The following is a 27240-nucleotide window of genomic DNA, read 5'->3' on the forward strand; positions in this document are numbered from 1 at the left end:
ATTATGTTCAATAACATGACCGTAATAAAAATCCAAATGGGTAAATAAATTATACATTTCTTTTGCCAAAAATAAATGAATCACATTTATTAACAAATAAACCTTGATAGGAGTATTGTACACTACACAGGAGTGGTTTGACAATTCACATACATTCAAAATTTATGTCATGGCAACACATTTCTGGTATTTCGATCATAGGTAAGGCAAAACAATCCATCACTTCGTTACATTCTGTTTTCACAAATAGCCTTCATCAATGTTACCTATTGTAAAACCTGAGTTTTAATAATAACTGCTGTATTAGAAATACTACCAACAAAAAATTGAAGAAATGTTCTCAAATACATGGCACGAAAGTGTCTCCTAGCATTTATAACATTGTTTAAACATATATTAAAAGACAGAAATAAACACAAACAATAATAAACAGACTTAAATTAAGTGACACTGAAAAAGATGGATGACTGAGTCCATTGTCAACTGTGAAATGAAATAACAACAGCACCCATGAGAAATACTGGTAAATAGAAAAGTCTTCACCTGATTTTTAAATTGCACTTCAACAACACAATACTGATTAAAAAAATGTTTTTCTTTAATTCAGAAATGAAAACAGAAATTTCATTTCACCAGGTACACTGTTTTACCAATATAGATACCCATACCCATACCCATATAGATATGAGTTCATTTTCATTTGCAGCATGATCAAAGAATTGATCATTTGTGCACGTTTGTCTTTATGTAGGCTACATTCAAAGGTGAACACAAATACTCTGTGACATGACAACCAGCACCTCAACATCAACAAGTCTTCCCCTTCATGACATTTGTCATCATATAACTATATACAGTATACTACCATACAGTGTAAAGCAGGTTGCTGGACTGGTTAGACCAAGCAGTTGAAATGACTGTATGACTCTCTTGTGTTATAGACTGTCTTGTCATGTCTGTCATGATTAACAAATATTATGTCCATGGAGAGAGATTCCCCAATGGAGCAAAGTGAATAACAGACAGAGCACTGCATGTAGGCTAGTGGAATGAGTGTACAGTGTACAGTGTACAGTCATTTCTTTGTGCGTGCATTGTTAATTTTTTGTGCGTGCATTGTTACAAACATACAAAAAAAAACCTTGACTATAATCCTGAGCATTAGACAAGTTTTACATAGTAGAAAATAATTTCGCTCTGAAGCTTAACTGGTGTTGGTGCTGTCCATAGTTGCAAGCAGATGGGAGATCTTGGCCCTCTGGGATGCAGTGATGTTCTGGCTCATGTGGATGATGCAGTCCATGGCTACCTCAGGGTTGGCCTGCACCAGGCTGGGACACAAATGGAAAATAATAACATTAGCTCGCCTATTAACATGTCATGATAAACATATGTTGTCAGTGGTGAACATATTGAGACAGTTCCGTGAAATGGGCTCTTGTTAGTGTGCCCATACAATTTTAATGATCAAAATACGTAACGTTTATTCAGATGAAAATACAGACTGTCAGCAGTTGAGTTGTGTGTGTGCGTATGTGTGTACCTGCGGATATGTTTCAAAGTGTAATCTCTTTTCAGGTACTTGATGTTCTCGTGGATGGCTGATTGAGTGCCATCCTCCTTGGACAAATGCTTTTCAAACCACTCAACTACAGCTTGGTTGTTGTCCCAAAGGTACGCCTGGAAAAAAACAGACAAAAGAGCCTTTAAACCTCTGATCTCTTTTGACATTGAAGCACCTTAACGTAACATGAGCGGCGGTCCACTCCACGGGCCAAAAACTGCAACTGGACATTGATTATTTAGGCATGCAACAAGTAGGTATTAACATTTTAGGTATTATATTGTCATGGTGTTGTCATAATCAAGGGTAAGAAAAAAATCGCTGCTGGAGTTTAATTTCATTGTAGCAAAATATACCAAATATATTTGATAACTAATAATATTAACTATTTATTTTGGAATGCCAAAATAAATATCGGATATGTAAGGGATGGCAAGCAGGAGAAATTTCTGTCTGGGAACCATTTATTTCCCACTCTACTGTAGCATCGGCCTCTTAACTTTTTCAAACAATACTCAATACTCTGGAGACCCCTCCCCCACTGTATTATTTTATTTTATTATTTTACTTCAATGTAATTGTCGCCCTTTTTCAATTTGTGTACCTACTTTCATATCTACTTTGATCCTATTGTCATTGTTATTATTGCTACTATTACTTCACTGCTACATTGCCTCTTCACTATTGTTATAACTACCGGTACTCCAACTAACAATTACTCCAACTTCCAGAGATTATTTAGCTTTTGTTTTTTTATTTTGATTGGCTGTCATAACATCTTGTGCATGTTAAAATCAAAAAGCGAAAAATAAAGTTATAAAACAAACAAATGAATAAATAAATAAATATCTGTCAAATTTGGCCTGTGAATCCTACTTTGGGTGGCCCTGATTTACAGGCATCAGTGGAAACGGTGCCTCTAGCTGATTTTTTCAGTCTCTCTACTCACACACCTTGACAGTTCCCTCTGTCTCCACGAACCAGCGCCGCAGCATGGACTGCATGTGTCCATCACCAAGGTCCTTGTTGGCCTGCAGAATCTCACACTTCACCACCTGCTCCAACAGGAGGCGACGCAGACGCCAGTAGAAGAAGCTCCGTACATTCTTCCACTCCAAAATATCCTGTCAAACAGAGAGAGCACAGTCCTCTACTACACCAATGATTCCCAACCAGGGGTGTGTGTGTGTGTTTCATAAGCCTTTGCTAAAAATGGTACGTGCGTGCCCCCGGCAGGTGTCAACTCAACTTTATTCTGTGAAGAGGTTATGTTCACGCATGTCAAAACTGCATGCCAGCCAACTAGCTAGCAAACATGGATAAATGGCTCAAACGCCCAGTTACTGTTACTGTACTTTTCAGTCACTAAGTGTAAATGTCTGTATTAAAGGGGAGTAATTCTAATGATTCTTATTTAATTAATAGTCATGTTAGATACTAAAAGTTTTGTCGACACACATGAGTGAGGGGTACTATTGACATGGCAAAACAGCTCAAAGGGTACTTAAGACAAAAGGTTTGGGAACCACGGTTCTACACATTCATGACCGCATATTGTACATCTCCTCCCAATACAACTTTGTTCATTTTCTTTTGGACACGTGGCTGCATCTAAAGAGACATAAATAATGGCATCATAAGCAGAGAGCTCATGAGGAGCGGACTCACAGTGATGACCCCTTTCTCTTGCATCCTGCCAGGAGTGTCGTGCAGATCTACAAACTGCACTGCCACCTGGTGGTAGATGGGCAACAGGAACTCCTCTCGAGCTCTCAGCTTGGCCTCCAGCTCTTTGTGCTGTTTGTCAGGCAGCTCTGGGGAATCTGGCCAACACAGAAGAGGTATACGTGATTCTAAGACTCTCCAATAAGGTTATGAAGATTCCAACAGCATTGCAATGATACTGATGTATACAATAAACAAGGGAGGTAGTGAGATTTCAACAGGGAGAAAGGCTTTACTGTACCTAGCTGCTCAGCCAGACTAGAATAAACTGAATCTAGCCTTCTCATGGTCTTCAACAGGTCCTTCCTCCTGAATTTGATCTCCACTGTACCCTCTGCCTCCAGCACACCCCCTCTGGACAGAGAGAGCACAACAGGAACAGGGAAACAGAAAGAGAGGCTGGTTATTCACACACCTCTCTAACTTGGGATTCAATGTGAAGTATTAAAGATCCTGACTGCTTAACATACCTGCTCTCCCTGTCAGCATAGAGCTCCATACACAGGGGGTTGATGGTGGGGTCAATCACCACCCAGGACCCGCCTCTCAGCTCAGCATAGGGCGGGATGTACACCAGCACCGGCTGGCGGAACTCGCGGAGCCCATCCACAATATAGGCCCCAAACTTCAGTATTTGGTCATACATATCTGGGACAGAAATGGCAGAAAGAAAAATAATTTAAATATATTACAACAGTCTTGCAAAGTTGCAAGTAATACACACATGCAGTTTCCCTGCATATCTGTCAGTAGCATTCATCCTATACCTTTCATTCCTCCAGAGAAGCCCCTCCAATTGGCAAACACCATGAGTGGCAGACGTTCACGGTTGAAGTCACAAATAACCTGGGCTGTTTTGAAGGCGGAGTCTGGGAACCACACCTGGCCGGCCTGCTGCAGGAGCTGAGACAAACACATACAGGGGGTGTATTACTGTTCTTATTAGAATACACAGCTCATTGGCGGGACTCTTGCAAATTGCTTATATCAATTGTGACCTCAAACAAACTTGCAGTGAGGTGAAATTCACTCACTTTAGCTTCTGAGTTCAAGTTGGCTGGATCTGCTGGGACAGTGAGCTCCACAGTGCGTGTTTCCACAGCAATAACACCTAGGGGAATTCCTCCTAACCTGTATTCACCCATAAATTAGTTGTCAGCTTGTTATGAAGCAATAAAAAAAAAATCATAGAATGTATTAATCAATAAACAAAAAGATGTAATTTAGATCGTTAGGTTTTCATCTATATCACTGTTGACCCCATATCACTGTAGATGAAAACCTAACGATCTAAGTAAAGTATAGACACTATGAACCTTTTTGGATTAAAAAGATGTAATATTCTGCAAGTGTGTAAATGGACTTACCGGGCTCTGCCCACTACCACTGTCTGAGCCCAAGACTCCATGATCTCCATGAATGAGCCATGGTCAAAGAATCCACTCTGCCACGCCCCTTTCACAGCTGATGACACAAATCCAGAACATTCAGTACGCAGAGATAAACCTGGTTGGTCAGTTGAAATAGAATAGTCATGCCAAGGCACTCACTGGGGTGCGGCCTCCCAGCCAGCATCCAACGTGGGTCATATGGAGCTTTTGTGGGAGTGAATTCTATCTCTCTGTCTACTGGATCCTTAGTTGCCATCACAGGCACAGGAGACTGCTTGTTCTGTAATGAGAGAAGTACAGCTTAAACTAGAGATCTCCAGGGGTGGTACAGTTACTGTACACGGGATAAGATGCCACACATTCAACTGAACCTTTGGCATATAGGAGAGCCACTGGAGGATGGTGAAGACACCCTCAAAGTCATCTGGTACAGTGGTGTGTGTGACTCCGTTATTGTGCATGATCTGGATTCCTCCCAGCTGGTTGTTGGATGTGTAGACCTCCCTCCCCAGAACCTGCACAGATGCAGGGACTTTAATCATCAAGGTCACAGTCCAGTGGATTCTTCAAATTGACCATGAAAGCACTACATATTTTATCTTGAGGTCAGAATCTCCAGCAACACTTGTAGTAATAAAAAGAACAACAACTTTAATTAGACCAACAGGGCATGTCGCCACCCTGATGAAGGCGACAAGCCGAAACTGGTTCGATTAATTAGCCGAAACCAACCCGTTTCGGCTTGTCGCCTTCATCAGGGTGGCGACAAGCCGAAACGGGTTGGTTTCGGCTAATTAATCGAACCAGTTTCGGCTTGTCGCCGACCCTGATGAAGGCGACAAGCCGAAACGCATCGGTGTAAATAAAGTTGTTGTTCTTTTTACTACAAGTGTTGCTGGAGTTTCTGACCTCTTGAGATCTTTCCTTTCTCCATGCACCTAGGAAGTAGGTGAAGTTGTGCCAGAAACTTCTACTCTGTCTACATATTTTATCTGAAATACTGAAGTCTTAACAGTGAGGTGCGTTAAACCCGCAAACCTTGTTGAGAGCACCGGCTCCAGTCAGGATGATGTGAGAGTTCTCCACCTGGATAACTCTTTGCCCCAGACGAACCAGATAGGCTCCAATTCCAATGGCGCGGCATGTCACCTGCAAGAGCATAAAGTGACTCAGAGAAACTATGGCGTCACGGTTTCTTACTGCTGAGGGAGGCATGGGCTGATGATGACTTACCATACTGATGGTAATAATCTCGTTATAGGCCTGAGAGGATTCTCCAGCAATGGTGCCAGAACCCCGCAAGTTCTCGACACCAAGACCTTCGTCCTGTCCGATGATGTCCGTGATGATGTACCTGGAATGGACAGGCACAGTGACAAAGACAAGAACAAATCTTTATTTTCTCACAGCAACAAGTACACAAGGTTGTCAAGTACATTTCTATGAGTTAGAATAATCAATTGATTTATTGTACCTGGACTCTCCACCCTCCTCTACATGGTGACAGTGAACAGCATTGGTGGAGCTGATACGGGTGTAGTCCTGCGGTGTCAGGTAAAGGTACTTGAAACCCTACAGATAGAGATGGGAATAACTCATCAGAATGTGAAACCAGTAATTGCCTCACACATGGCTTCTTTTGGTCTTTTTCTAAACTACCACTAGATAGGAGGAGTAAAGCCCCTGAGCTCACCTTGTAGGGGTCAGTGGGGTCGATCCAGGCCACCTGGAACATGTGTCTGATCTCTTCAGCCAGGCCGATGCGCGCTCCACTGTTGGCTGCGATGTAAATGCGGGGGATGCCCTCGGTCCGAGCCAGCTCAGACGCCCTGAGGAACAGCTCGTCCTCCTGAGGCCCGAACGAGCCGATCATGTGGGTGATGTCGTTACAGATGACGATGATGTCCCGCCCCTCTGGGTACTCTGGAGTCTTCATCTTCATCTTGAAGGCGACCATTCCCACCTGGTGAAGAGTAGTTATAAAAGATGTAACAGAACTTGGTGGTGTCAGTATCTTCACAGTGAGAGAGCACGAACTGACAGTGTGATATTATTTACTGCGAGTGACTTTTAACATCCTACATCATTGTCTCCAGGCAGGCGGTTCATCTGTGTCAGTCGACCTTGCGGGTCCAGAACCAGCTCGGTGCACATCAACAAATCTTTAGGATATTTGTCCCCTGGACCCCACAGCTTGAACAGTGCCTGCAGGGAGAATTTAAATGTTGGTCAGATGCCTCAAGAGCACCAAACAAAGTAACCCGTTCATTGACTCAGCAGTACCTGTCTGAACATCTCAGGGAAGTCGTAGACATATGTAGTTCCCAGAGTCTGGGCCTGGAAACGCTTGGCCTGCAGCAGGTCTTTGGTCACATAGGGAGTGTTGATCAGCATGCCATGCAAGAGACTTTGCTTGTCTGAATACGACTGGAACATGATCTGACGAGGGAAAGATGATGAGGTCAGTTTAGTAATTCATGTTTCCATGAAAAATATATGGAAATCTTGCCCTTTGTTTACATACTTAAAAGTGCAGCAACAAAATAACGCCATAGAATAAATATCCTGCAACATTTTAAATACTGTATATTGGTCTATTATTTCACAAAATGCCTGAAGTAGGCTATCACTGTCCACACCTGTCCAGAAATGGGGTCGGTGACCTCCTTATATAGGCTGATGTCCAAATAATAGCCAGACTCATTAGTGAGGAAAAGACGGATAGGAATGGCATTCCCTGTGGGCGTCAGGCGGATGTTGATCTTCAGCTCAGCCTGCAGCACCCGCAGCTTCCACAGACGGCTGCCGTAACGCATCACCATGGAGCGGACAGACTCCACGGCCTCAAGGAGAGGAGAAGGGTGTTAAAGAGATACTCCACATTTAAATTAAGCTGTTATATTTCAAATAATGTATGCAATCATTTTAAAAACAGTATTAAAGAATAACAAGCATTGTGGAAAGCCTTAATGGAGGGTGGTTTATATATAGTGCATAGTATAGTGAATAGAAAATTCTAATCCGTAAAAGCATTAGAACTAAATATGTAAATATCTAATATAATGAACTATATAAAACACAATGAAATCTTTAAGGGGGAAATCAATTGCCCCCAAAGACTGCTGAGGTGCAAAATTGACAAAAAGTCTATGTACAAACATGATAGAGAAACACCACAATTTTTTGATGAAAAAGTCTCAATTTGATGTACCGGTACATTCTAACAACTGTATGTGACTCTCACAAACACAATGCCATGGCAGCAGACATTATGCGATAGGACACTGACTTTGATAGGGTCCATGATAACAGTGGGGACAAAGTGATAGGACACTGACTTTGATAGGGTCCATGATAACAGTGGGGACGAAGTTGAGGAAGATGTGGTTGCAGTCGGTCCGGACATTAGTGTTACTGAAAGCCACCTCCAGCTCATCCATGGCCTCCAGCAAAAGACGCTCTCCCTCATTTTGCAGGTACTCAAAGGAAGCTTCCTGGTTGTGTATAAAGAGAGGTCAATCAGGTGTACTTCTATCAAGCCATGAATAAGCCTTGCACTTAACAAATACAGTGAATCTTAAAAAACAAAAGTAAAAATAATACCGATATCATTTTAACAAGTAGTAAGATGTGGCTCTCACCTTTGTGATGAGATCTGAGTGGCGGATGATAGCTCGGATGAAGAAGCGGTAGTCGGTAACTTCAGCACCCTCCTGGACACGAGCAGCACCCAGATACAGGTGCATCTTGTGGTTGGCACAAGGAAGAGCTGTCAGGTCAAAGTTCCTCATGCGGTTGAGCTCCAGCTGAAAGGCCAAAGCCGGCTCCAGGTTACGGTAAATACGGTCCTCCTGGAACTGAGGAGAGGTCCAGATAGAGCCAGAGGGTCATCATCATAGCATCATTCATCCAGCTCTTTACCTAACTGCAATGAGGCTATCAATGTTATTAATATCTGAGAGGGGGGGGAATCTTACCCCGTCTCTAGCTCTGAAAGTGAAGAACTTTGGAAATTCTCTCTGTTGAAACAAACAACAAACAATAACAAGTAGGTAGCTAGCAAAAGTTAAAACATCTATTGACAGCTTGATTAAACAGAATTAGTGTATCAATAGTGTATTTTATTTATTTATTTTTTAATCAGGGACAGTGCACATTAATCAACATCAATATCAATGTAAATGTGCCAGGGTTAGCTTAAGAGCTAATTTGCACCTGTAGTCCCTGAGCAGGAGACAATCAAAAGGTACATTAAAAATAATTCATACAAAACACAAAATATCACAAATCATACAAACAATATACAAGTACAACTGGTGAAATCACATTGCATTATTAACATACAACCACAACTCCTGGACAGTAGTATATGGTAAGGCAGTAATAGTAATATAAAATATAAAATATATATAACAACCACATTTTGTGTTACTTCCAGCTTGCTGGCAATACAAGGCTTTCACTAGGACTAGGCCAATATGCTTATGTTAGGACCATGGGCTTTTATTATGATTTTTTTAGGAGCTATTTCAACAGAATGTGTAGCCGTTGAGTCAAACGAGTACTAGTCCCACTAAGTATATTCCAAAGAGCCTCCACATTTGGAGCATCAAATAAATGGTTGCATGGAGAAACATATAATCCAGTACACCATAGTATTATGTATTTCTATACAGATCATGTGAATTTGGCCAAGAATGAATGAAAAACAATGGGGGCCTGATAAAGTGTACTTGCTCAGTCTGTCAGCAAAGACTATGTCTAAGAATTACCTTCTGTGCAATCAAAAACGTGATCCGCCTGATGCCATGCTCAAAGAGAAGTCCTTTCTGTAAAAGAAACAAACCATTTTCATTTAAAAAATCATCAGAAAGCGGAAATACACTGTTATGAAGAATTCCGCACATCTTTAAGATTATAGCAAGTCTAAAATTAGATCAGTTAGGAGGCTGACCTTGGACTGGGCATAGGCAGTGAAGGCTGTGACCAAAGCGGCATCATCTTCTGTGTCTCCTGATTTTATGGACACATTAATGATGTGGATTGGATTTTCCCGCATGTTCTGTAGAGGAGAGAAGAGACATGGCTGGTCACAGGGAATACAGGAAAAGAAACGGCCATCTTATTGACGGCCCAGTGACCCTTAAAAACCCACAGCTGTCACCTTGCAGTTCTCCTCCTCGTACAGACTGGAGCGGGCCTCCAAGAAGAGTGGGCTCTCTACGAGGGGATCTGCAAAGCTGGCGATAACCTCATCAAAGTTCCTGCAAAAACAAGCATGAAGACAAAGTCAACATTCAATGACTGTAATTCTCTCTCTCTACATGCTGTTGTTAAATATCGCTGGGTGGGGAAATGGCAAAATGAACATGAACTGACCTTCTGAAGTCTTCAAAACACTGGAAGGCCACCATGGCACCCATGCGCTGGCAAGGTGGGGACAGGTGGTCCAAGAAGAGCTCACTGCCATGCCGGCACATTTCAAACTGGCTTGAGCCGCTCATCGGGACCGCAACCCTGTCGGGAAGAACACACACAGACAGGTGAGTCAGACAGACAGGTGAGTCAGAGATGGAAAGGACCAGCAACTGATCGCTGTAGCAAAAGACACTGAACAGCCATCAGTACAAATATGTGTACAGGGAGCAATAGAGGCTACATCATGATGCCTGCTCATACTTATTCAACAACAATTATGCATCCAATTATGATCGTAGAGATACGTATATGTATTCAATTGAATAGCATTATGAATGGTTGTTACAGAGATCATGAGCAATTGTTACTGAGAGTTTGATTGATAGTTGCAAATTAGGCATCAAAATCTGATGCTGGAGAATACAGGCTCCCCCGGATGGCAGCAATCAACAAAATGTCAGGCTTGAAGGTTTTTAAGAGGAGCATGGTATTAATATGACATGTGCCTCTCAAAAGCTCCTTTAAAGGTTGAAAAAGACAACAACAAAAATGCATAGAAAAGCTCAATTAAAAAGTGAATTAAGACGGACTTGTTAGAGGAGTCCTTAAGCAAACGTTTCTGCTTTCACAGAAAGGGAGGAAAAAGCAACACAGTGCATTCAGCATGCATCGCTGCGAGACATACAGGCGGTCGGGGGTCTGGCTGGCTGGGAGGAGCTTACTCTACCTGTTCAGAGTAGGGCTGCTTCCTCTGAAATAAGATGATTGACAGGTGAATATTAGCAGTGGATGATCAACCTTAAGCCCTACCTCTAGGCATTACGATTAGATTAAAGCACTTTATAAGATGTTCGGCACATTCACATTAATGTCCAATGGGTAAATGGGTGCATTCAAAGTTAGCCATAAGCAGTTACAGCCAGGATTATTGACTGCTCTCTACCTGTGCTACTACACTGAAGCTATCTGGGTTATGATTTGTCAGGGTAACATCATAAACTAGTCAGATGAGGGCCGAGGGAGATTTAAGACTATTCTTTCATGTAAAATCTGTATGATTGATTTAATGGAGTGCTAGTGGATCAGGTGAAGCACACTTTTCAAAAAACAGACATTAAGGTCTCAACAGAGACCTGATGAGCAGGATTATGTGTTGAGAATGGGATTATGGGGAATAAATGACAGGTGAAACTTTTTTTTTTTTTTTGAATAAGAGAAATAATAGAATGGAAATAAATGGCAATAGTAATAATAATAAATTCAAATAATGTAAGAGATCTGTGGGGAGTCAAATGCTGTTTAACAACAAATCGGCAACATATTTTCATCTGTGGCCAAATAATCTTTCCAGTCCCAGTGAGGACAACTTGGTACCTGTTAGGGTGGGACGATGGTAACATAAATTGGAAGTCTACAGCACATGTCCCGTCCTGCAACTGGTGATGCTGGAGACTATTTAGCTCATAGGCAATGTAGCCTCTGCGCACATACACCTGAAAGGGAAGACAGAACAAGTACTTATCATAGATAAACAGAGAGAAACAAATTCACTTCTCAGTTTTGTCTTCACTCTCCTTACCTCCAAGGCGGCCATGCACACAACTTGATTGGAGTGATAGAAGAAATTGGGCAAGACATCAAAAATGGAAGTCTCAGAGAGGATGAGTTTCTGTAGACAATTAAAACAAATATTAATTTGATCATCAAGCTGTTTAAAATTATTGTTTATAACATAATATGAAACCTCTGCAAACAAGGCTTACCTTCAGGTTCTCTGGGCAAAACTGGTGGCCATACATGTCAATGGCTGACAGGAAGATGGACTCCACCTGGTTGTGCCTCAGTTCGTAGGATGGTAAATGGGAGGCTATCAAGACCTAGGGAACATTCAAACATTATACAGTGTTGAGACTATTAAGCAGGAACAAATCTCATTGCTCATAAAGCAGACCATAACTTCAGGTTCAGCTCAGATTATCTATGATATACAGTATTCCCTACAAGAAGTCCATACAAAATGCGCAATCATACATCACTTCAAAGTAGCAGCAGCTGGACTGCATTCGTTACATTAACGTATCATAGCTGCTTCTCTTACCACAACATTTTACTCTATTCATCTACTTTATATTATTCTCTTTAAGCTACATTGTGCACCTTTTGGACTGTAAATTCCCATTTATCACTCTATCCTTCTAATTCATGTGTATTGGACTGCACTTTAGATTTTTTTGTGATTTTATCATTTTATATATTTATTTTCTTCTGACTATTGATGTGACCGCTACACCGCATACTTACACTCAAATTCCTCGTATGTAATCTGATTACCTACTGTGGGAATCAAAGTGATTCTGATTCTGATTCTTACAATATACAGATCTAACAAAATAATTTGGATTCCTAAAATCACACTCTCAGTGACAGTAAATGGCAAATCAAATCACTTTTCTTGACATAAATGTACATCTATAAAGTGAGTTCTATCAAATGATCAATCATTAAAAAATGAAATAGATAAAATAAAAATAAAGATGCTATTTTAAACAATCTATTCAAAATGGACAGCATTTGGGTAACTGAGATGCAGCCAAGGTCTTACCTGTCTGGCTCTCAAGGCTACCTTTGAGTTCTCCATCTTGCTGAGCTGTGTGAGTTCATTCAGGATGGCCATCAGCTCATCTGCTAGGGTGGAATCCCTCCCACAAAGCTGGTCCTACACAAAGTCAAAGACACCCCACTCTGCATCAAGAGACCTCATGTAAATGTTTATGTAAACATGTCAGCGTGGAGATCGGTGGAAGCCTTACTATGAGCATGGTGACTAGGATGTTCTTCTTCGAGACTTGAGCATGAGAGAAGATATAGTCAAGCACAGGAGCCATGTTGGGCTTGTGCTGCTCCCTCAGGTTGATAACACACTTGTCATAGTGAGCTGTTTGTGAGAACATGAGCAGACTTAGATCAACTATTGCCCAACAAACCACAAGGTCTGGGAAATACCTCATCAAGAGATTTTTCAATTGGAGTTTAAATATTAATGTCACCTTGCTGAAACTGCATCTCTACTTGCAGGTAGCGCCTCAGCAGATCCAGAACCACGGACTTCATATAGCCACGGATTCCACTGCGGTACCTGGGACAAATCATCTGTTAATGCAATAATGCTGGAAATCTGGTTCTGTTAAAAAAAAATAAAAAAAATACTAACCTCTGCACTAGCTGCACAATACTCTGAGTGTTCATGAAGAACACCTCTCGGTCAGCCTTCCTCTGTAGAGTAGCTGCATGGCTGTCTAGAACATTGGCAATCTGAAATGAAGGAGGAGAAAACTTATTATAGTACACAGTTAAGCCCTGGGGGGAGACAAGCTCCTGGCCTGTGCACAGATACACCAAAATCAGGTGTGATGAATCCAGGGCATAAAGAAACTTCATGAATTAATATAATTCAGTCCTCCTGGCCATCACATAATGTAATATGTATTCAGTGTTTCCAGTGGTTTATATGCTGTCAAGAGTGGTTATTGACATTTAGGTACACTGATATCAAACCAGGCCCCTCCCTCAGAGCATTGGAGCCAACTCCAACCATCACTGTGGAGCACTCACCCTCTGGCTCGGGAACTGGCAGAGGACAGAGGTGATGTTGCTCGCATACTGGGCCATGACTTTACGGATGGCCTTCTCCACACCTGGGGGAATGCGACCTGCCACACTGGTCATGATCTCCTGGAGCTCCAACAGTGGCAGGGAGGGGTCCCTCAGCGTCTTCATCAGGGTAGCCACCCACTGTTTCACCTTCAGAGAAGAACATACAAACCCAAAAATGTTCATATGATTGACAACGTGCAAATTCAAGAATGTGCAGTGGAGGGGAGGGGAGGAAGGCCTGTGATGTACCTTGCTGCTGAAGTAGGGCTCTGAAAGGCAGTACCCATCCATTACTTTGACCAGGTTTTCTAGCACACTGTGGAAGACCTGGTGAAGCTTCTCTCCTATGATGGGCAGTGGCTGCTGGGGTGGCAGAGAGGCTGTGTTAAGCTCCACCTAGGACAGGAGAACAAAATGGGAAATGATTAAAGTGAGGCATACAAGTGTAATTTGCTTTCTAACCAGAGCAGCTACTGGACTGTTACTAGCCCAGGCCAAAACAAATCAGAATGGCTAGGGATTATATATATATATATATATATATATATATATATATATATATATATATATATATATGTACCGGTACACATTTCACACCATGATAAAGTGATCCATATATGCACAGTAGCTTGTGATAAACTCATTAATTTACCAGATGGATACTGCTGGGGTCATCCAGGTCTATGCGTGCGACCACACAGCCAGGCTCCAGGACTGCCCCGGGTCTCTTTACAAAGTGGATACAACCAGACTCCTGCACTGTTAGGGTCATCACCATCTTCATCACCTGAATCCATAACATAAACAGTGGGTCAACAAAAACACATCAAAAAGTGTTTACAGTTTCACACATTTCAACAAAGTCTGTCAATATTCACCTCAATCTCTGCATAGGAGTATCCTGCAGAAATGTGACCTCCGTCCTCAATCATGTACTGCACCAGTTTACCAGCAGAGGGAGACCTCAGCACTGTGGGATCCTTCTCCTTATCAAACACACATGTTTTGTTGCCAACGGTGATGCGGTAGCTGTGGTGTTAAAAACAAAAGAAAAACAGGAACAAAGCAAATAAATTGCCTATATATGGAGAGAGATTAGTGCCAGCAGAGACTGCATTTGAATTGCATGAATTTGAATGTGTCATACTTTCATGAATTAATTCAGAAATGACATTTGAATTTTTCAAGCTGAAATTTACTATTGCCTAAAAACATGTATGCATGTGGCCTAGTTAATTGGTAGCTGTTGGCCAGGTAGTGACTACTGGCTAACTAGATTGCTGGGCAGCTGAAGGTTTGAAGAAAAGTGACAAATTACATTTCTTAAAAACAAAAAACATTCAATTTTCACTTGATTTATCAAGTTGCTATGATTCACTAAAATAAAACAAATTATATTTGCCACTCTTTCACCAAGTGTGTAGAATAAGGCTTGATCCAATCGGTTGATTAGTATGGAAAATTAATGAATTTTAGCTGGGATTGTGCAGCCTGTCTTGCCTGTCCACTTCCTCCTTCATGTAGGTAGTGTGGCTGCCGCCGTCATAGGAGAGCAGAAGGCCACCATCACTCATCCTATGGACATCGATCTCAATGTCTGAGCCATTCATAATGATGACATAAGTTGTTGGGGACTGGCGAGCAACCTGTATGGAAAAAATCAATTATATGATAGTATTATAGTTCTCGTAATTAATTATGGTTATTGATTTGGGGAAAAATGTAAGATGTTAAGTCAAACAGCAAATGAGTGAAGAGAAAGAGTCAGATATACCTTGAGGCAGAATTTGACTCCTTCATATATAAGGTCCACATTGACAGAGTTGAGGAGACTGTCCGCAGGGAGTACCTGGCCTCTATAGATGTATTCATAAATGATGTATAAATAGTGTTTATTGAAATAAAGTTCATTACATGAACACAAAATAACTGCAGTTGGACATCAGTAAGAAGAACTGTTGTACTACTGACCTTTCTAGTGAATGTAGGAAGTCGGACATGCTCTTTCTGAAGCTGGCATCAGCAACATGTAATGCTCCACAGACAATACCCAGTATGGTATCTGGTCTTTCAGCCTACAGAAAGAAAATGTTGCTCAAATGATCAAATAAAGCAAAGAAACAAAAAAAATGACAACTTCAGCGATCCTGTATCCAATCATTATCCAGCTGTGGAATGAAGGTTTGTCCGCTACCTGCACTTTCTCTGCAATGAGATGATCCAGCCAGCCGGTGTCGATGTCATTGTTTCTAAAGCTTTCTGTCTCTAGTAACTTAATGAGGTATTCAACTGTGGTCCTGAAGTCGCCTCTGATGGACAGCTCCTTCATAGCCACCACCATGTTCCTGAAGCACATGGAAGATACAACACCCATCATACACATAAAACATAACATACAACACATCAATGTGTTTTTATGTTATATGTTGATTATTAAATGATTCATCCGATATTTGTTCGCCATGTAAAAACAAACAATTAATTACCATAGCATTTGAATAGCATTTTTGCCAAAAATGTAAGAAAGTAATTCCATTAGTGGCAAAAATACTATTGCATTATTGACTCTAGATTTATGATACTATATTATTATATCCATTATTATATTACTGGCTGGCTATTGCATTATGTTTGTTTAGTTTTATTGCATTATGGGCAGTTACCACACACAGCTATTGCATTAGACAGGAACAGCCAACAGCCACTTTAATTGCGGAACATCTAGATATGATGACGACATCGGAACAATAAAGAGTCTTACGAAATGGCTTCCTCACGGTTCTCGCCCCAGGAGAAACAGTGTCCAAACTGGGAGTCTGCAAACTCATGCAGACCACCAGTGGCCCCGACACTGAAGTAACCCCACACATTTTTACTGCTGCGAAAGTTCAGCTCCTGCACAGTGCCCGAACTGGGCTTGAACCCCTGTGAGTGACAACAAGGACAAGTCAGTGGTCCACATTGAAAAGATATAAGAAATAGAGTGCTATGTCTGTGATGAATATTGACGAGATCAACGAGATGAGTCGCACCTCATCTGGGTTTTCACTGGTGATCCGAACAGCTATGACGTGCCCTCTTGGACAAGGCATGCAGTCTGGGGCCTCAAAGTTAATAGTGCTGTCACCCCATGGAGTTTCTCCATAAAACAAGCGGATGTCCTTAATTCTGTGGAGGGGGATCCCCATCGCAATCTATCACAGATGAAAACATTGAGTTAAAATGAACTGGATCTCTACATATCATATATTCTTAGCTGAATGAGACTGACTCTCATGATGAGATTATATTCCAGTGGTGAAATTACTGTTCTGAGACTCTTCTGAGAGGTTTTACCTGAAGCTGGGCAGCCGGCAGGTTGACGTCTCCGATCATCTCTGTGCAGGGGTGCTCCACCTGCAGGCGGGGGTTCAGCTCCAGAAAATAGAAGCTGCCATCCTCAGAGAAAAGATACTCTACAGTTCCTGCACTCACATAGCCCACCATCTTAGCCAGCCGCACGGCATACTAGATCACAGAGAGGGGCCATTTGGAAAATGTGAACATGATGTCAAACCACAGCCGATGGGTTAATTGAGGTTATCAAATACATTTTGTACAGTAAAATAACTCACCCGTTCCATTTGCTCAAATGTTGAGGGAGCGGCTATAGTGGCAGGGGCCTCCTCTATGATCTTCTGGTGCCTTCTCTGGATGGAGCAGTCTCGTCCAAACATAGAGATAGCGTTACCATACTGGTCAGCCAGTATCTGGACCTCAAGGTGCCTCGCCTGCTGGGCCAGCTGCATGATGAAGATGGGCGAGCCGGGTACCTCAGCCTGAACCTGCACTCAAAACACAAGCAAACTCTAAGAATTACACAAACTTGCAGGACCGGTATAGCGTTCACAATAATACACAGAATTGAGACACAGCATTAGGTTGTAAAATGTAATCAAACAAACCTGTCTAAAGAGGTTGGGAAAGTCCTCAGCACTTTCTACCTTGCGGATACCCTTTCCACCTCCACCCTCAGAGGCCTTGATAACGACTGGATAACCAATTCTGTCAGCTCCCTTCAAAAGGAAAGCACATAAAACTCATCGAAAGATACTTGTGTCCACGGATTAATGAAAAAAAAAGTGACTTGTGTCCAGGGAGGGACTCATAAAAAAAGAAGAGAATACCAAATGTATGGATATTGTTATGAAGACTTTATGCTTACTGCCAGCCCGTCATCTACGTCACGAACACATCCATGTATGTAGACTTCTGGTGGAACACTGATTACATTGCCCAGTCTTTGGTCCTCCTCCCCCCACTCCACCCTCAGACCTGGAGCACCGAGATATGCAAGGTCACAACATGAAATTAAAGCACTGCCAAATATTGACAGAAATTACACTTTGTTTTGCACAAATATAAACTTTAAAATAGATGTCAGGGAGTCAAACTAATGCAAAGCGCTGACAGTGGAATCTGTGCTAGATTATATAGCACAACTGAGATAATGAGGGGGATTGTGCGTCACCTGATCCGCTCCATGGCAGGGTGGGAACGCCGGCGCTCTGGGCCACGATGGATGAAGCCACCTTATCTCCGAGAGCCCACATGGCCTTACTGGACGGCCCTGAGACATGAACAGCCATCGTCATCCCACCAAATCATGTGACGCAGGCACAAACCAACCAAACCAAAATAATATGACTATGGTGGTTTCAGACTTGATTGTACCTAAGAATGAGATTCCTGCCTTGTTCAACAGCTCGGGCAGTTTGGGATTTTCTGAAGCATGGCCCCAACCGGCCCACACAGCCTGTTGATGGTGATAAACACAGACAGTTTATTGACAGTTGGAGAAGTTGAAGGAAAACAGATGTAACTCAGAGACCATTCAGTCCAAAACGTATTTCTCTCAGACAACACTGTGTAAATACTAAAATGGTGAGGTGTACCTGTACTGGGATTCTTTTGGCAATGTCGACTATCAGCTCTACATTGGCATAGTTGTTATTGTTGGATCCACCAGGTACAGGTACATAATGGTCTGCCATTTTGATGTACTCTATAGGGGGAAAGGAGCAGCACATAACACTTGTTGATCAGTGCATGTTTTCAGGGAATTGTTGCTTTCTTTAGCAGCCTGGTAAAACATGAATTCACACAAACTGACTGACAGTTCTGTCATGGTTAAATGTATTTTTATAGTACCTTCTTCCTATATAATTAATTTCTACTTTTTTCAAATATTTTTTCTATAATTCTTTCTTTCTTTCTGATTCCCCCCCAATTATACTTTAGCCAATTTATCCCCATGCTGCCCTATTGGCTGCCCCGGTTGCTGCTCCACCCTCTACTGATCTGGGGAGAGCCGAGACTAGCACCATGCTTCCTCCGACACATGCGCAGTTGCCAGCCACTTCTTTTCACCTGACAGGGGGAGCTTCGCCGGTAGGACGTAGCACGTGGGAGGATCACGCTATTCCCACCAGTTCCCTTCCACCAAGACCAGGCACCCGACCGACCAGAGGAGGCGCTAGTGCAGCGACCAGGACACATACCGCAAATCCGGCTTCCCACCCTCAGGTACAGCCAATCGTGCCTGTATGGACGCCCGGCCCTAGACGGAGGTAACACGTGGATACGAACCTGTGACCCTCGTGTTGGTAGGCCGGGAATCTACCGTTACACTATCCGAACGCCCTTTTCTACAATTTTTTTGATATGCATCTAGAGATGAAACGGTATCAAAATTTCATATCACGAATATAGTGACCAAAATAATCACGCTTATCAGTATTATCACGGTATTGTTAAAATGTGCTGAAAAATTATCAAAAAGTACTGATACACTGAATGAAATCATTTCACCCCTGGCTCTGGGAGACTTACTAACTTTTGTTGATGATGGACAGTATTTACAGTGTTTTTAAAAGCGGTATCACAGTATCACGGTGACATGGTAATCACGGTTTTAATGATGATTAAAATTGTAAAAGCTTTTACTAATGGTCAGGAAATGTATCACAGTTTATCATTAAATGGGTAATCGTTTCATCCCTACATGCATCTTATGATGAGGAAATTCATGTACTCTCTACAGTATCTATGGGATGGCCAGACTATATTCTGACATTTGTATCTCATTATCTTATCTTAGAGACATATATGTTTATATGTAATATTTACTCCAATTTTGTATGATTGAATTGTATCGTTTGTTGTTGCCTATTATTGACTCTTTGAGGTGTGTTTGTATTGGGTAATGTACAGTATACAGTACAGTCACCCCTGGATAAAGGACATTTTTTCTACTCTAAAAGTCCTTACACACCGAGCACGTTTTTTTCGTGCGATTAATTCGCACATCAATGATATTTTCCGAACCTATATCAGTCAATGCAACCGTGCATACCGACGGCGAAGTTTCGCTGAGCGTTATTGCGGTGTTTATTTTTTCGAACCACGTTCGATTTTTCAGAAATTCGCTTCCGACGTGTACACAACTGTGGCTGTGATTGACAGGTGGGTCAAAACTCGCATCGCAATTTCGTGCCGTATATTCGCATCGCTCTTGATGTGTAAGGACCTTTAGAGAGGGAGACCTGGCATATATTTTTCACAACATGCTTTGCTGTAACGTTAATATGTTGAAACAAAAGTTATCTCTTAATTACAGAGAGGAATGGGCAAACGACATATGGTCTAAACCTAAGCTTAGATCACATGTTCAGCTGAAGCAGTGTTTTGGTCCTGAGCCCTATGTCACTTCCTTTCTAACCAGAAACCAGAGGTCCTTATGTGCTCAACTGTGAATTATTTGGTATCCTGCCTCTTGCCATTGAAGCAGGGCGGTTCACAGCTATACCAGAAGAGAACAGGATATGCAATGTCTGTGATCTAAAGGATGTTGAAAATTAGTTTAATTTCATGTTTTATTGTACTCTGTATGATGATTTGAGGATTTCCTTATTTGACGAAATGCAAAATCAAAGACCTGAGCTCTTCTGGGCAGATGATGGCCAGAAGTTGGAGTGGTTGTTTAAGACTGAAGTATTTAAGACTGCTAACTTTATTTCTAAGGCCTGGAATAGAAGGCAAGCACAGCTCTTTAAGTAGGTTCAGCCTGTGGTTTTCATGCTGTACAACTTCACTGTATGTATTTTGGGTGTTTTTGTTGGTTTTATGTTTGATCATTGTTTGTTTAAATGATGAAGCCCAGCCCATATGGGCTTACAGGACACTTAAATAAAGAAAAGAAAATCAAATCACATACCAACCAATCAGCACATGATTATTTAAATACACAACTGATGGCAACCAAGCACATAGTGAATCTGATGAAGCAGTATGCGCTAGGGGTGTCACAATATATCGTCCCACGAAATTTCGCGATAGTAAAACGTCACGATATGTATCGTTGAGATGAAATCTCATATCGTGAAAATTTTTTTTTTTTTTTTATTTTTTTTTTTTTTTTTTTTCAAAAGTAGACAAAGAAACGTCTTTGTTTGTTGAAGTTCAATGTGTGGAAAGTAGTTCAGTTGAACAAGTCTCTGAAGAGACACATGAGAAGTTATACAGGAGAGAAACCATTCAATTGAGTTTCTGGCAAAACTGTTTACTTGACAGGAAAAACTGAAGATGCATAAAAAATAGACTAAGAAAAGTCTTGTTGTTTGAGTTTGAAGAAAAACTGAAGATGCATAATGAGAATTTATACTGCTGAGAAACCTTTTAGTTCAAAGTAAATCTAAGTGACGGTGTAACTCATTCTATTTCAAGATAAGCCTTATCTCCAATCTCATGTTTTTTCTAGTTGTTATTGTAATAACAATTTCCCACAACAGCATGTTTTGTATTTGTGCATTTCAAATAAAATACTACTTTTCCAGTCATATATTGTCATTATTCAAGTTTAAAAAAATATTGTTAAAATCGTATCGTATCGTATCGTTATTGTGAACCCAGTATCGTGATACGTATCGTATCGTGAACTGAGTGTATCGTGACACCCCTAGTATGCGCAATGCGTAGTTCGCACTTTCTTGTTTTTAATATAATCTAATTAAAAAATTGTTTATCCTAACCTGGTGTGTGTTGGAGGACTGATTGTTGGTTCACTGTGATTCACACTGCACGAGCCGGCACTCAGGAGAGAAGCACTGCTGTGCGCATGGCATCCACAGTTGTCAGTATAAAGTGTGTCCCTCTCACCCCTTACCTAGATAACCACTTGGGTAATAAATATGATATCAAGTTCATAATGACCTGCATTAGCTTTCAAGTCTTCGGGGGTTACCATGACGACGAAACGGATGGTCCTCTCATTCCGGAACATTTCGTAGGCCCAGCGACGGATAGAACGCATACATTTGACTGCAGCTATACCATTGTTAGCGATTAGCACCTGCAACGGAAAAAGAGGCAGCTGGATGAGTCAGGGTAGAAAAGAGTGCGTTCTTCTGCTGCAATGCCATTATTAACCACCCCAAAATAAACCATAGAGATAACAGCTTCAGAAATGCAGAAAGGTTATTCTTACTTTATCAATGACACGGTTGCCACCAAAGCGGGTGACAAACTCAGCAGGTGAGGCCACCGTGAAGTCTCTCTGAAGATCCATCTTTCTCTGTTCTCGTCCTTTTTTCACCAAGTGAGGACCAGACATGCTAGGCCTGGAGAAGAAAACTAATGGTTAATCAGTATAAGTAGATATAATCCATTCAGTATGTCTGCTGTAACCTATATTAAACAAACATTCCAGAAACTGCAGGTTGAATATCATCCAACACAGCATCATATCCAAGCACAAGTAAACCGCAACAGAGACTACAGTGCCTCTAGTAAACAGCCACAGACCTGTGACTGTGAACAGACTACGGTACATAACTGCAACAAGGTTCAACAGCACCGAAAATCAAAAAGTCAAAGTTCAGTCTTTCTCTCCAGCGGGTAAGCCTAAATGGACCAGCCCTTTTATGTCTGGCCTTATCTTGCCAAATTACACCTAAACTCTGCTCTTCATAAAACCACTCACCAACCAGTGGAATCTGATTGACGTCACGTTACCAGAGAGAGAGAGATATATATATAAATATTCTTACGGTATTACTTTGGTTGTCAAATGTACAGCTTTATCAGATTAACTGTCCAACAGCCTTTTTATTCATTATGAAAACAGAATAAAAATTGGGGTGCAAAACACAACAACAACAACAACAACAACAACAACAACAACAACAACAATAATAATAATAATAATAATGAATGAAAAAATCATATTTTACAAAGACTTCCACAAGTCATAATGTAATCATCCAATCACTTCTCATCTAAAATGGCTCAAGAGGTCGAAAAGTTGCAAGCTAATCTTTTTAGTTTACCAAGCTCATCTCATCCGGTTAACTATTACGACGGATTCTTGCAGGATAAAAGGGAGTATTTAAGTTATTAAATGCAAAGTAGTCGAACTGAACTATACTATAGTATTTTATTGTAGGAAAATCCTTCATCACTGAACTGCAACTCGACACATTCAGGACACTGCTCACACAGTACATAGCGACAACAAATGCCGCTATGTGAGCAGTGTGTGTCCACAAAAGTGGGGCAATTTGCAGCTAATTTGAATAAACTAGATAACATTTGCCAAGAGATTTGTGCCATGAAAATTATCTGCTGGCTCATGCCTAGTTCATTCCAAAGTTTTATCGGACTAACCTCTTGAACGTTTGTTGATTTCCTGGGAAGTGTTAAGTTACTGTATAAAGAACTGTGTTGCATCGGCTATATGGTGAAGTTGGAGAGAGCAATATCGTCTGGGATGATATGAACTTTAGACGCAACTCTCTTGTTGTGCAGTTTGTTCAGTGACTGGAGATTGGACTCAATTGTGGAACTTTCTTTTTGATAACTTGTTTCAGCTTGTTGTCATGCATTTTTGGTTTGGCATATGAGGGCATAACTGAGAACAGGCCAGGGTATAACTGACTCTAAGGAGTGTAATGCAAAGCATGCAGGTTAACTGCTCTATTTCTTTAACACTGCAAACTTCTTGCTGGTCTGTCTTATTTCCCTCCTCTATGGAAAGCAAATAGTGTTTTTTTTCCTCCCCCATTTCCTCAGACTTGCACGTGCCTCTACAAGCTCTGCACAGTTACATAACTATAGCCACTGTAACTGCGCAGAATGTTTTAGGCTACTAGCGTACTTCTGAAAATCTATTTCAAACTCATTGCAAACTGATTATGCACATTTACACTTATGCTATTTCTGTTACTCTGACAAAAAGCACATGTGACTGACAACTGTGCACAAAATAAACATAGTGGTCAGAGTTTCAAATGACAAAGAAGGGTAACCGACATCTTATCATGGGACTAACCTTTTGAGACACTGAAACCAGTTGAGACTTTGACCGCAATTCCCCTCCATTATCGTGCAAGCTTAAATAAATGTTGAAATCTAAGAGCAAAGCCAAGAGCAAAAGAGACCTCCACAAAGCCCTTCCTCTCAGTCACTCCCCCCCCTTCTCCCCTCCCACAATTGTGATCCCTGATGAGACTAAACGCACGTAGGCTCTATCTATCAGATCCACAGCAAACACATAGAAGCATGACCCAAGTTCTTGTTCTACTCCATCGACCGAGACAACAACTATTATCCAGACAAAAACTGACGCCAAAGTTTTTGGCCACAATGCATATGACTAGAGAATCATATCAGAAAACAGAACTAATTTCCATTCGTTATTTGTTCTGAAGTGTGTGTTAAAATAAATACTACTGCTGTGTGAGATTCCTCATAGTTGGGTTATCAGGGAGATGCATCTAAAGCTATAAGCTGTAATAGCAAAGGAAAATCTCTTACCTGTCTCCCCTTCATGGCTCATACATGTCCTACATGTGCATAAACATCAAGTGACCCTTTATGCATTTGGACGAGACTGACCAACTAAACCTTTGTCACGTTGAAGACGTACAGCTGTGCGCAGCCAACAACTACCTGGGCCTGAACATCAATCATATCACATATCATTGTTGCTGGGTACAAAAATAACTCTGTCTCAACTATGCAAACTATGAAAAATTTGAAGAAGAAAGCAGTTGAAAGTGTGTTTGCCAGGCAATCTTTTAACCGTGCTGTGTCCTGAACTCAAAGTCACTGGCACAGGCACTTGTTCCAATAATAGAGCAGGGAGTTTGGCATGCGACAACACAGGGCAGCAGCACGGCGTAGCAGGTGATCCCACGCAGCGTGTGTGTGATCACAGGTTTGACCCGCGGCCGGCCCCCGATAATAGATTTTTGAGCAACAACACTGAAAACCAACCCCGTCTCACTCATGCCAATATTTGATGGCCGCATGCTTCCGTGCTTTCCTCACATGCCAGAGTTGCAACCTCTAAACTGGGCTGTTATGTCTATATATTCACACAAGCAATAGCAAATAAACATGTCCCCCACCACTGTGATGAAGTTCAACCCTGAGGTCTGCCCCATGTAAATGTAAATGCCGCCCCCTAGTGGCACAAAGTCAATATTACAGTGTGACAAACAAACAAATGGACGGATGGACGGAGACCAATCCATTCCATAGCCCCCCCCTTTGGTGGGGCGTGGTGGGGGGTAGGCAACAACACATACCTGCCAACACTCGATTTTCGCAGGATTTTTAACCCTTTCTCCCACTGTGCTCCTGATTGGTAATTCTTCTCGATACTGTCTTTCAGAGGCTGTAGTGGTTAAATTTTAATGCCAGAGTAAAGTTTCTGGTATCATATGAACCCCATTTGTACCAAGTTCCATGTCATGCTAGCTTGTCGGAAGGGGGCTAAATAATGCTCCAAAGTTAGGCAAAATTTTGTTGAGGGAAAAACCATTTTCAAAGGGGTCCTTGACTTCTCAATAAAAACTTGAAGTTAATTTTACTTTAAATGTGAAACCATATAATAAGAATGTAAGAAACTAGGAATCTCGCTGGCTCGATTCCTAGGGTCGGAGACTATGGAGACTGACACCGCCACAGACAGACAGACACCACCACCACCGAGCCCACTTACCCAAAGACACTGATGTCATCACAGTTGCTCGAGTGACATCACTGACGACATCACAATTGCTCAAGTGACATCACTGATGACATCACAATTGGCTCAAGTGACATCACTGATGACATCACAATCTGATGACATCACAATTGCTCAAGTGACATCACTGAGGACATCACAATCGTGACTCAACCACACCACCGCCACAGACACACACCGTCACCCTCTTAGCCAATTTTAAGATATGTCAGAAAGCATCTACTGTACCATCAAATCTCTTTGGAAGTTGATTATCTTATTTATTATTTTCAGTAAAACAAACTAAACAGAGTTTATAGTGCAATTAATAAGACGGTAGGCGGCAGCATATTTGGGGTGTGTGTGTGTATGTGGGGGTAAATGTTCCTATATCATATCATAAACGGGGGGGGCCTGACAGAAAAAGTTTGGGAACCACTGCCTGCCCTAGACATTAAGTTCACATACATAAGAGAAGTTAAATGTAAGACCTTACTTCATGCATGAGGACGCGGGAGGTGCTGCTGCTGAGGTGGCCTGTGGAGGGCAGCAGGTGCTGGTGGAGGCCTGTGGCTGAGAGAGCCCAGAGGGGGGTTTGGTGACCAGAGGCTCCTCATCTGAAGAATTATCCTCCGATGCTCCCAGGATGAACTTGAGGCGTTCCCTCGCCTCGGGCCCTGAACTGAGCTTTGGCACAAACCTGTGTCTGGAAGGTATCTGGGCTGGTGCTGATGGCTGCTCTGCCTTTGCCTCAGATGAGGCCTGCAAAGGTTCAGTGTCCATTGTCTTCTCTTCGAGACCCACGGCTGAGGCACTGTTGGCCTGAGGACTGTTATCCTCATTGTGTGTTGACGTAGCAGCAACTGTTGCCGTGGAGTGTTCGTCCAGACGAGTCTCCTCCTGGGCTGGAAAATCATCTCCTTTCTCGGGCATTGCTATGATGTTGGTATTAATCCTCCACAGTAGCAACAATATCCAGAGGCTTAACCCCAAAACTGCAAGTGGGAGCATTCCCAGACATCCTGTTGAGACTGCAAAAGGACAAAGTTGACATTTTATGATTCAATTGGATAACGGATGACATTAATGTTCACATTTATGTGACCCAACATGGAAAAACAGGCTCATCGTGGGATTTGCACTCATGTCTTAACATGGTATATTACAATGAGTTGAGAAATAATTTTGTTTAAATTATTAATTACTGAATGAAAAGGTGCATTTTAATCAAACTTTTTCTGATGTACAAAGAGTTTCCTGCAAAGTTATGTGAGCCTGAGAGTCAGCTTCATGCTTGGGCACATCCCTCTGTTTAAAGCTAAGTGAATGAAGACATCTTTAGGCTTCATGTGTTTTTGCTTACTAATTCCTAATCCTATTCTAGTCTGGAGACATTTCTCCTGACCTGTGGTCAGAGGTCAGAGCCCCTCTCAGGACAG

The 27240-nt window shown here is 41.8% G+C and overlaps 1 protein-coding gene across 1 annotated transcript; it reads right to left on the bottom strand.

The window, feature by feature from the left end:
* Positions 1-78: 78 nt before the first annotated feature.
* On the bottom strand, positions 79-24179 carry acacb (acetyl-CoA carboxylase beta). The gene is made up of 53 exons (XM_083644637.1): positions 24119-24179; positions 22277-22409; positions 22003-22141; positions 18687-18796; positions 18466-18547; positions 18263-18361; positions 17957-18066; positions 17697-17807; positions 17367-17576; positions 17089-17259; positions 16785-16946; positions 16514-16677; positions 15947-16097; positions 15724-15827; positions 15527-15608; positions 15253-15398; positions 14631-14781; positions 14405-14539; positions 14002-14148; positions 13711-13899; positions 13310-13410; positions 13146-13234; positions 12909-13033; positions 12701-12814; positions 11862-11975; positions 11678-11767; positions 11473-11591; positions 10826-10849; positions 10060-10197; positions 9845-9944; positions 9635-9742; positions 9453-9509; positions 8658-8699; positions 8322-8537; positions 8019-8174; positions 7320-7523; positions 6964-7119; positions 6763-6885; positions 6374-6643; positions 6155-6252; positions 5914-6034; positions 5719-5829; positions 5052-5195; positions 4840-4960; positions 4657-4753; positions 4324-4420; positions 4057-4192; positions 3760-3937; positions 3531-3643; positions 3233-3387; positions 2518-2688; positions 1544-1680; positions 79-1331 (listed from the first exon to the last, which is right to left on the bottom strand). The coding sequence occupies exons 1-53, from the start codon at positions 24166-24168 to the stop codon at positions 1205-1207; spliced, it is 6798 nt and encodes a 2265-aa protein (XP_083500763.1). The 5' UTR covers positions 24169-24179; the 3' UTR covers positions 79-1204.
* Between the last annotated feature and the right edge of the window lie 3061 nt (positions 24180-27240).

This window comes from Poromitra crassiceps (assembly GCF_964638095.1).
Source record: "Poromitra crassiceps genome assembly, chromosome: 10".
Taxonomy (NCBI): domain Eukaryota; kingdom Metazoa; phylum Chordata; class Actinopteri; order Beryciformes; family Melamphaidae; genus Poromitra; species Poromitra crassiceps.